Genomic DNA, 10999 nt, shown 5'->3' with positions numbered 1-10999 from the left:
CTGAAGTCTCAGCCATCAGTTCTTCCATTAACTTATTCCTACGCCGTTCCTGCTCCCCTGTTCTTCTTTGGCCTTCTTCTCGGCTTCCTCCTTTCTTCGCTTCTCAAGACGCTGACGAAGAATTTCTTCTTCTGCACGAACATGTTCATACAATTGTTCACGTTCTTCTTCTTCTCGTTTTCTCGCCGCCTCAGCTTCTGCCGCTCGCATCTCATCATAACGCTGCAGACGCTGACGCAGCAATTCTTCTTCAGCCTCTACATGCTCAAAAAGTTGTTCGCGTTGTTCACGTTCCATTGCCTTTTTTCTTCTTCAGCCTTTTTCCGCTCAAATTCACGCTCTTGGAGTCGTTGACGAAGTAGTTGCTCCTCTGCCTCAATATGTTCTAACAATAAGCCACGTTCCATCTCGCGTTGTGCACACTCCTCCTCACGCTGCGACATACGTTGTCGTATCGAACTTTCCTCCTGCATAAGACTCATGTATCGTGATTCTAACTCTATATCGCGTTGTTTCTCTTTCTCCTCTTTACGAAGTCGTCTGTTTTCTTCAATCTGTTGTCGTAGTTGTTCTTCCTGTTGTCGCAGATACTGCACCTGTTCTTCCTTTGCTCTTAACTCTCTTTTTTGTTCTTGTTCAATCAAGGCAATGGCCTGCTGCCTTAGGACCTCTTCATTGGCCATAGAATATTCACCTCTTGAGTTGCCCTCACTCTTCCGCGCAAATTCACTTTCCAGTGCACGTTTTGCTGCATTAACAGCGGCAGCTTTGCTTCGCTCCGATTCCAAACGGTGTACTTCATCCAACCATAATGAGGTGGTTGCGTCCACCCATTCCACAAATCGATTATACGATATATGTACTTTACCCCGTTCCTCCGACTCCTCCATCTCTAAGGCAGTAATCATTGCACGGATCTCAGGTGATAGTTCTGAATTTTTGATCTGCTTTAACGCCTCTTCGCAGTCTTCCAAGACTGATTCCCTTTCTTTTTCTATATTTTTCCGTTGACAATACTCCTGAAAAACTAAACGAACGTACAATTGTCCATGTTTTGAGAAACTTCGAGAGGCAACTACAAAATCCATTGCATCAGTTCTCTCCCGAACTAGGTCACCTTCTAGTGGTGCCAAAACAACAGGAGCAAGCAGACACTTAACCATGTCACCACTTGTCTCTGAAGAACGTGAAACAGGTGAACTTACGGTAGAAACACCTTCTTTCCGAGTTAATAAAGAGAGAATAGGCCCGATCTCTTCATGCAGGGATTCACACCAATCTGAACATTTTACCTGCAACGTAAAGGGAACTAAAAAAGATGACATGTGAGGTAGAACTTGTTTTTTTTCCTTTCTTTCTTACTGTATACTGATAATATTCTTTGGGTATTGATTTGTATTGTTGATATTACCACTGTAAACCCTGTTGTACCCCTATACTTTATGATTGTTTTTTGTTTTTTGTTTCTTACCAAGAAAAAACAAAAAACTGTGCAACCAATGTAGTAGAGGAATTGAGGTGCACTGCTCGTTATCTAAGCCAGTTGACTACCATCTGTGTAAAAGTCCATGTATGCAAGAAATAAGAACAAAACAAAGACCTTCAACACAAGTCCAATGATACTAAAAAAAAAAAGAAAAGAACAGAACAGTAAACCAGTTTCTGATCAAAATCTCCACTTCAAACGAAAAAAGAAGAACCTCTTAAGGGACAATAATAATAATAATAATAATAATAATAATAATAATAATAATAATAATAATATAAAACCCTTATGCAATTTTTAATATTAAAAATATCCAGAATGTCTCAACACGTACTTCACTTCTTCAAAGCCCTTGATATCCATACCTGCCCGGTTGACCAGGAGGATGGTTTGTCCAGTATGGTGGTTGCTGCTGCTGCTGCTGTGGAAACTGCGGTTGCAAAGGCATTGATGGACCGGAATTCGTGGGAATGTCAGGTACTCCAGGTCGGGCCCCGTAAAATCCAGTCTGCGGTTGTTGTTGTTGTACGCCCTGATTACGTCGTCGTTGCATTCGAAGAAAGGCTGATGGCAAAGCATATGGACGATCTGCCGTCGGACTGGGAGGACTAATATACTGTTGTTGTTGTTGGGGTGGTGGTGTTGCGCCATAATTATGCCCAGAAGATGGGGGATAATACACAGCCTTAGCTCCTTGTACACCAAGGGGTACTGGGACGCCACTTGACTGTTGCAAAGCTTCTTTTCGTCTAGTCTGTGCTCGACGTATGGATACTTGTCGTTCTTCTTGTTCTACTATTTTAGCAGAAAGCAAAAAATCAGCGTATTCCTGCATAATACGTGCTTTTTCTTCGTGAGCACGTTCTTCTACTTGGAAACGTTCAAATACACACTTGGTACTCATAAAATACTCTTCTCGCCTAGCATTAACAGCCCGTCTCCTGATATCGTTATAAAACACATCTAATCGCTGACGTGCAGCACGTTCCTCCTCTACGGTATCGAGTAATACTCGTTGAAACTCAGAAAAAATATCTTCACTAAGATAATAAGCGTTTATATATGCTTTCTTCTTGGCGGTATAGTCAAGAGCTTCCTCTTCGTCTTTATGACGTAATATTCCTGCATTTCTTGATGGTGCAATTCTTGTCTTGGCAAGAGCATTTCTTGAATTCACAACGGTAGATTGTGCTGCGCTAAGGTCTTCCCCTATTTGAAACAGGTTCATCACATCCAATGCAGGGCCACCTAGCTTTACCTTTAAGGGAAAGCTATCTGTAATCATTTGCCACACCAATAACTTTTCTTTTTTTTATTTTTTATCGTTGTTTTCAGATCAATAATGATCAAAATAATAGAGAAACCAGCAAAATAAAAAAAAAAGAATTAAAAAAATTAAACAAAGATTAAAGCATGTAGTATAAAAGAAAGGAAAAAGAGTTTCATAGAAAAAATTATAGGGTACCAAGACACATTTAACACTGTGTCTGTGAAATGTGAGGAAAATGAAAGAAAGAATCCGAAATTGTACGGTTCTTTCACGCATTTTGTTTTATGTCCTTTTTTTTTTTGCTTTTTGTTTCTCCTGTTTTGCATGTTTTTTTTTTTTTTCCTCTTCTTTTCCTTCTTTGAGTTGAGAAATTATCTCCAACGCCAACTCTTCACACCACCCTAAACCGTTTTTCGTTGCTTATCATTTGTAATATCAACTTCAACATCTGTTGATGTGTCAAACGCCACTTCAACCTTACGGTACCACATTCGCATTCGAAACTCCACATAGCGATCATACAATGTTGCTCCCGAGCCATTAAATCGTGCCATTGTGAGTATTGTAAATGGCGCAAACACAAATGGCACTAAACACCGTGAGGCAGAATGCATTCCTAAAAGTGTTGGAAAAAGACGCGGAACAAATGGATGTCGCCACGCCACATCACCCATCCACTTGGGAAACTTTACCGGTGTAAGCGGCAACAGTGAAACCAGCAATGCCCCTCCCGTTACTAAATAGGCTGTACACTGCATAGAGTGAATACGACGCGTGACACCCTCGAGATTGTCAAAGTATGTGTTTGCCATATACTCCGTGCCACGTCTCTGTGCCCCACGGCGACGACGATACTCTTGACTTTTTCGTACCTCATACAAAATACGATGGCGATGCACACGATACTCTAGGAGTGAATTTACATAAACTCCCAACAAGCCACAGTACATTGCAGAGAAAAGAGCACGTTGTCGTGCGAGCCATCGTGGGGTAATACCACGTACACGTCTTGGGTAGTGACGAAACATGGCGTACATAAAGGTAAGAGTAAAGTATAGAAGAAATTCTGGAATAGTGCGTGTCACCAGACGAGTGAGAGCTTCTGTGTATTCCACATCACTACTGTCCTCATTAAATCCTCCTGCCAAAGACATAACTCGTACAGAAAATCGCCATGAAACAAAATCTGGAGTATCAACAAATACTTTATTTACGTGATTCAAAATATCTGATTTATATTGAAGTTGAGCTACTGCATCACTTAAAATATCATCGCAAAAAATATATGCTAAAAGTTTTAAAACTGATCGTTGTGGAAAGTATGATCGTGATAATATCATATGACGATATGTTTCACTAAAATTAAACATATTCATGCGATACTGCTCTGGAACTCCGCAATTTCCGATAAGTTCGGCAAGACTTGCACCCTCTTCAACCGTTTTATAACGTGATAACATCATACAAATTCTGACAAAATTTCGAATAACTTCTTCATTAATACAATCATATGCCATACCGCGTGAAAGGAACGTCGCCGCTTGCGGTGATGGTAACATGTCTAGAATCTTATCAGTTAAATGATGTCGTTCAACAACTTCATACACTCGCTCATCATACATTCCAAGAGTAATCAATAGCTCCAGGCGACCCTGGGTAGCTAATGTCTCATACAAATTGGTAAGAAACCCCATTATCTTAAGAAAACACCAAGTCCCATATACTAGTGTCAAAAAAATGTATATAAAAACAAGAAAAAAAAAGGAAAAAAAGAAAAAGAAAGAAAAAGAAAAGTACAATAATAATAATAATAATAATAATAATAATAATAATAATAATAATAATAATAATAATAATAATAATAATAATAATAATAATAATAATAATAATAATAATATAAAGGAATAGAAGGGAGTTTCTAACACCATTAAAAATCCCAAGTTCTCCTAGAAAGAATGGAATAAAAGAACCCAACAATGTTCTTTTTTTTTCCTTTCTCTCGTTTTTGTTGTGCTTTTTTTTTCTTTTTTGTTTGTTTGTTCCTTTCATTGTCCTTCTTTTAGTTGTTCAAAAATTAAATGTAAACCCATCCGCTTCTGCATCAAGTAAAGGCAATGCAGTTGCACGAGTTCTCTTTCTCTCCCGCCGAAGTTGCGCTTCCTTTTCAAGATCGCTCTCCACTCGTTGCATAAGATCTGGGAACGATAAACGCATAGCAGTAGCGAATTCATCGGCAAAGTTGGCCTGTCGCTTTTCAACCATTTCCCCTGTGGTATTATCAGCATCTTCATCAATGCCACTAATAGATGATTTCATAGTAGAAATAAATTTCATGACACTTGGTAAGTTGCATTCTGAAACATAGTTTTGTGTAATTGCAACAGAATCCTCCAAATTAATTACAAAGTGCCACCAACCACAAGGAATAAACATAATATCACCAGGTTCACAAATACACTCATAACCAACATCTCTCCATTTTTCAACGGTTGCATCATAGTGATTTAATAACCATTCCGTAAGTGAGACAGGTGTTGTGACTTGAGACATATCTTCACTAGGAAAAACACCAGCCGGAGTACAACCGGGAGGAAATAGAATCCATCGTTTTCTACCAGTTAAGTTAGCGTTCCATGCACTAGTATAATTAGGATCAACGTGAAAACTACTTCCGCCGCGTTTTGGACCTGCTATAATCCAGCGATACTTTGGACGTTCCTTACCCAAAACTTTAAAGTAATCATCTCGTCCAAAGTGCTCGGGAACTGTGTAAAGTGATTCTGCTGCCATAGAAGTGCCAAACTCAGCATCAAACATATAAATAGGACGCTCATCAGATTGCTCTATCGCGTACCACACGTAATCAGACACTGTCATTGTGGTATGTTCACAACGCATAGGCACATCTGGAGAAACACCAGAACGAAATAGTTCCTTAGCCTTTGTTGCAAGATTTTTGAAATTTCCTCCAAGGATATGGAAAAAAGGCCAATTAATAGCCACGTCTGTAAGAATAACTGGTAAATTTGGTTCTTCAAATCGGTTACGGAATTCATTTGGTGATAATCCACTACACCTTGGTACATCCCTAAGAGCAGTGCGAAAACGAGGTGCTTCGTGATTTATGTCAGTTCCGTTTGGCCATGCTGCACCTTCCTCAATATTACTGGTTTTAATAGCTGGTCGAAGATGATAATAACAAGGAAGAATCGTGCATAACCAAGCCTGAAACAATTGATCATTAAAAAAAGCTCGTTTAACTGCAAATGGACGATGTGTAAAAATTGCAGTATTACTATTATTACTAGAAGAAGAAGAACTCTTCCTTTTCAATAAACAATTTTTACCATTAGAAGATTTTTCATCTTTTAAACTAATAAAGCATTGAATAGCTGTCTCCTTCCAACTTCCCCGAAATCGCAAGTAATTTGGAGACAATAATCCATATGCCTGTTTAAATGTATCTGAGGAATGAATAAAGCAGTACCATCCTGTGCAACTTCCTGATAGTCGGCATATATCATCTACAGAGCAGAAAGACAGTAAGTGAAGAATCAGATCAACAAAGGCCTCTTCTGTGGGTTCATATCCAGTAATACCAGACTTTATAATTTGGCCTTTGGTCGCAGACTGTAAAAGAGAAAGTGTCCCAAACCTTGGTATGGTTAAATCCAACGGGTCCCTTGCATTTCCCCGTGGATATACACCAAACGGATGAGGCCTAAACCAATTCTGCACCATGTTACGCCTCGTACAAAGAAAAAGAAAAAACAAATTTAACGGCAGACACAGTGAAAAAAAAAGACAAAATATGAGCTTTTCAACGAAAAAATAAAAAAAACATAAATTTACCCTGAACGTAAAAAGAAAATTTCATTACCTTGGTTTCACATCCTCCTTATTTTATTTATTTAGCAATTTTTTTCTTATTTCACTCAGGTTCAGGGAAAAAGAAAAGGAAACGAAAAATGCATTTCCACCTCGTCTTCTGCAATTAGCACCACTTGTTCTAAGCAGTCGTTTCTCTCTTACTTTCTCTCTCTCTCTCTCTCTCACTCCCACTCTCATCCCATCCATTTTACTCAAAGAAAAAGAGCAATCAATGCGAAGGAGATCCTCTAAATCCTCTCTGCCACTTCAATGTTAAGAATATCAAGCACTTGTTTCAACGTAACACGTGTGAGCTCCACCAAACATAAACGGCTATTCTGTAAAGGATCGCCAACAACCTTGCACTTTTGGAAGAAATCAGAGAAGCATGTCACCAGCTCATACGCATAGTCAGTAAGGTGGTGCAAGAAGAGATCATCCACAGTTCTCAGCAAGACAGACTCCATGCGAAAAGCGCACAGAGCGAGTTTCTTTTCTTGTAGTGTACCAATAACCACCTTGGCATTCATAAACTCCTCCTTACTCAATCCAGCCTTACGCTTGATAGAGCAAAGACGAGCATATTGGTACAAAAGAAAAACAGCTGTGTTACCAGACATATCCAGCATACTGTCATAGCTGAATGCGTAATCATTAAGACGGCTCTGTTTCAAGTCAAAGTACTTTACTGCCCCAATACCAATAGTCTTAGATAGCGTTTCCATCTCCTCCTTGGTGTGTCCCTGAGCCCGTTCGCCATCTTCACGCTCTTGCAAAATAGCAAGGGAACGATCCACTGCCTCATCAAGGAGATCCTTTAGTTTGGCTGTCTCACCACTGCGTGTCTTAATCTTTTTACCGTCTGTTCCCGTAACGAGACCAAATCCAGCATGATCCCATGAGGCACCATCCATCCATCCCAAATCTTTCACCAAATCAGCAATCATTTTGAAGTGCTCATATTGCCCAACATCTGTACAATACACCACTCGGTCCATCTTTTCCAAAACAAAGCGGTGGTACATTGCTGCAATATCAGTTGTATCATATGTATAACCACCATCACTTTTCACCACTATTAGAGGGAATGTAAAACGCGGAACAATAATTTCGTCGCCAGTGATAATTCCATCTGCTTCAAAAACATCACGGAATAGTGGAGACAACTCCTTCTTATATAATGGCTCAAGTTGAACAACCAGTTTATCAACATCTGTGCGAGCATCAAAATCGTTCAATGGTTTAGACTCCTTCTTAGATAATACCACAATTTCACTTCCTTCTTCACCTTTAAGGATACCCACCTCCCTCATTGCCATAATTAAATTAGGGTGAAACTCTGTCTTGTTGTTACGCTGAACTGTAATAAGGTGTGGTGTGACAAGCTTTGCCATATCCTTCGCATCCAATGAAGAAATAGGTTTTTTATCCTTGGTGATAGCAAGCTTAGCTCCACCACTTTCCTCAAGCTTTCCAGATTCTTCCAGTAGAGCTAACACCTTCGGAATAATTGGGTTATAGAAACTCTCCCCTCGTTCCTCAAGACGAGCACCAAGACGGTTGTAAATAAGATCAAACTCTTTCCTAGATATATCACAGATGATCTTCCAAGCTTTGATAGACTCTTCTTCCAATGACTGAAGTTTAACCACTTGTAGACGGGCTTCCTCCTTAAACTCAGGATCCTCATCGAAATACTTCTTAGCTTCACGATAGAACTTCGTAAGGTCTGTTATATCTGGAGTATCTGTAAGAAAATTTGGGTGTAGACGTTTCATATATAATATGAGCATTCCAAAAGCAGTACCCCAATCTCCCACATGATTTATACGATGAACTTCAAACTGACAGAACTCAAAAAGCCGGCTAATAGCTTCACCAATAATTGTGGATCGGAGGTGTCCCACATGCATTTCCTTTGCAATGTTCGGTGAAGAAAAATCTACAAGTACCCTTTGTTTAGGTAATTGTGGTGGTTGAATACCTTCCTTGAGCACGTTTGATACGGTCTCAGACACCCACTCCACCTTGATAGAGATATTAATAAAACCCTGAGGTGTCGGCTCAAAGGATTCGATGAGATCATTTTCCTCCAAATTTTTCTTTAACTCCTCACCAACAGTTATCGGACTCACTTTAATAGGAGGTGTAGCTTTGGAAAGTAACTTGACAAGACCCATAGCGTTGTTACACTGGTAGTCTGTCACCTTTCCCATGGTGATAAGGGCATCGGGTGCCTTCACTGTAGGAAAAGCCTTCTGGATAGTACGGTGTACAATGTCCTTCAGCAGGAGCTCCAAATTAGCACTTTTAGTCAACTTTCCCATCTTGGACCTTGTATCACTCTCTTTTTCTTCCTCTTTGGAGAATGTAATTATCACAAAATACAGCCCAAGAAAAATTCAGAATAAAATAATATGCGAGACAACAGAGAAAAACGAAAGGGAAACAGGGCATATTCACAGAAGATCAGTAGAAATACATGCGTACATACGTAATTAAGAGAGTGCGTACGATCGAGAAAAAAAAAGATGTGGCCCAAAAGGCAACAACATGGAAAAGAAGAAAGGGGAGAGGGAAAGAGAGAGAGAGAGAGAGAGAGAACAAAAAAAAAAAAAACGAAGGTGGGTTGTAGGTTTTACAGGTTGAGCAAACTAGAAAAAAAAAGAGGGAGAATACATAGATCGAGAGAAAAAGAGAGCAAAATACAGATGGACATAAGAAAAAAATGCAGCGGATTATCACTTCATTTCTAGCCCCATTGTTCGTCTTTTTTTTCCCTTTTCTAGGGAAAAGGAAAAAATGAAAATAGAAACAAAGGAAGTGTTTCTTTCGCGTTTTATTCCTCTCTATATGATTTACTTTGCCTTCACCTCCTCTCATCCCTATATTTCTGTTTGTTGCATTGATTGTTTTTTTTTTTTATTATTTCTGTCGTTCTCTTTTTTCCTTATTTTTTTTTCCTTTCATTTACTTACTGTCTCCATTTCTACATCTTTTTCCTTCGCTGCACCCTTTCTGTCGCCGTTCTTCGCAGAGGTAGCACGTTGTACTAAATGGAAAAGAAAAACGGCGATGGGCTTGTAGAGGAGGAGAGCATTAAACACAAAACAAGAAACAAGCAAATCAAAAAAAAAAGAAACAAAATGAAATTGAAAGAAAAAGAGAATTAATGAAGAAACAAATGAGTAAATGTTTGTATGAATCAATGAGTATGGAATCAATACTTCAAGTACACGTTCATTTCCTGCTGCACTTTTTTTTTCCAGCCATTTCACACTCTTGTTTCTGGCGGCGTAACAGTACTCTCGGCTCCTCATTAAACACCACTGCAAAGAAAAAAAAAAACAATCGTTTTCGTTAGACTTTTTTTGCTGTAAATCTGTCTTTGCCTTCTTTGCTCTCTTACACTTTTTGGTGATCTTTTTTTTTTCTTTTTGCCTTGTTTGATCCTACACCGTGTTGTTTCTAATCTTTCTCTTTCGTTTTACTTCGTCGTGGCTCTTATTCTCTCGTATCCCGAGACATTTCTGCTTTCATTGAAATTCGTTCACTTTTTGTTTCACTTCTTTACTCCTCTCTCTGCGCTCCCATGTGTTCTTTTTTTTTTCGTCCCATATTACCTCCTTTCTTTGTTTTCTTCACCTTTTCATTCATTATGGGACTCGTTTTGATGTTTTTCAGTATTCTTTCACGGTCTCTCTTTTCCTTTCTTTCTCGTGTAAACAAACAGACGTAAAAAGACACACGAACACACAGTCACATGTAATGGTATGCACTGAATGTGCTATCGTGTGTGTTATTGTCGTCGTAGCAGCTGTTGTTCCCACAGTGGAACATAACCACCCTTCTCTTCCTCCCATCTTTTACAAAGTGTCCACACCCCTTCTTTCTCAGCCATATCTTTCTTTTTTTTTTCCTTCTTTCTCACATATTCATCCTCCTTTTCTTTTTTTGTTCTTTTTTTTTCTTTTTTGTTACAGGGTGTTTATCCTTCCTTTTAAAATGTAGTAGTAGTAATAGTAGTAATAGTAGTGGTAAAAAAAAAAATGCACCTCTTATCGTATTCCACCTCGCCCCCTATCCATTCTTCCAGTCCCCCCAGTTGTTCTCACTCTGAAGATCCATGCATCACACGTACACACACACACACACACACACACAACACAGGAAAAAAAAAAACACTTCTTTATCGTTATGCTCCTCTACTTCTACTATCTTTAGATTTCTCTTCACACACTCCCTCTATCCAAGCTTCTCAAAAGAAAATCCTTCCAATCTCACAATCGTTACCTTACGCAAGTACATACATACAAACATAAGTACGGAGAAGCAGAAGGGGAGGGGGAGAAAAGGAGCACCAATGACTCTCT

At 39.2% G+C, this 10999-nt stretch overlaps 5 protein-coding genes across 5 annotated transcripts; all 5 read right to left on the bottom strand.

The window, feature by feature from the left end:
• Positions 1-27: 27 nt before the first annotated feature.
• LSM04_000846 (uncharacterized protein) lies at positions 28-1325 on the bottom strand (the record flags this gene model as incomplete). The annotated part of the gene is made up of 2 exons (XM_067332088.1): positions 28-257; positions 338-1325. 2 exons carry the CDS (start codon positions 1323-1325, stop codon positions 28-30), a joined length of 1218 nt encoding a protein of 405 aa, XP_067190022.1.
• A 504-nt stretch (positions 1326-1829) lies between these two features.
• LSM04_003822 (uncharacterized protein) lies at positions 1830-2771 on the bottom strand (the record flags this gene model as incomplete). The annotated part of the gene is made up of 1 exon (XM_067332087.1): positions 1830-2771. One exon carries the CDS (start codon positions 2769-2771, stop codon positions 1830-1832), a length of 942 nt encoding a protein of 313 aa, XP_067190059.1.
• A 386-nt stretch (positions 2772-3157) lies between these two features.
• Positions 3158-4450, bottom strand: LSM04_005223 (uncharacterized protein; the record flags this gene model as incomplete). Its single annotated transcript, XM_067332086.1, has 1 exon — positions 3158-4450. One exon carries the CDS (start codon positions 4448-4450, stop codon positions 3158-3160), a length of 1293 nt encoding a protein of 430 aa, XP_067190078.1.
• A 373-nt stretch (positions 4451-4823) lies between these two features.
• On the bottom strand, positions 4824-6497 carry LSM04_002368 (Cupin-like domain 8; the record flags this gene model as incomplete). The annotated part of the gene is made up of 1 exon (XM_067332085.1): positions 4824-6497. The coding sequence occupies one exon, from the start codon at positions 6495-6497 to the stop codon at positions 4824-4826; it is 1674 nt and encodes a 557-aa protein (XP_067190037.1).
• Positions 6498-6874: 377 nt separating this feature from the next.
• Positions 6875-8953, bottom strand: LSM04_009317 (DALR anticodon binding; the record flags this gene model as incomplete). The annotated part of the gene is made up of 1 exon (XM_067332084.1): positions 6875-8953. One exon carries the CDS (start codon positions 8951-8953, stop codon positions 6875-6877), a length of 2079 nt encoding a protein of 692 aa, XP_067190126.1.
• Between the last annotated feature and the right edge of the window lie 2046 nt (positions 8954-10999).

This window comes from Trypanosoma melophagium, assembly GCF_022059095.1.
Source record: "Trypanosoma melophagium isolate St. Kilda chromosome Unknown ctg29segment1, whole genome shotgun sequence".
Lineage (NCBI taxonomy): Eukaryota > Euglenozoa > Kinetoplastea > Trypanosomatida > Trypanosomatidae > Trypanosoma > Trypanosoma melophagium.
This window is presented reverse-complemented; position numbering and strand designations above follow the sequence as displayed.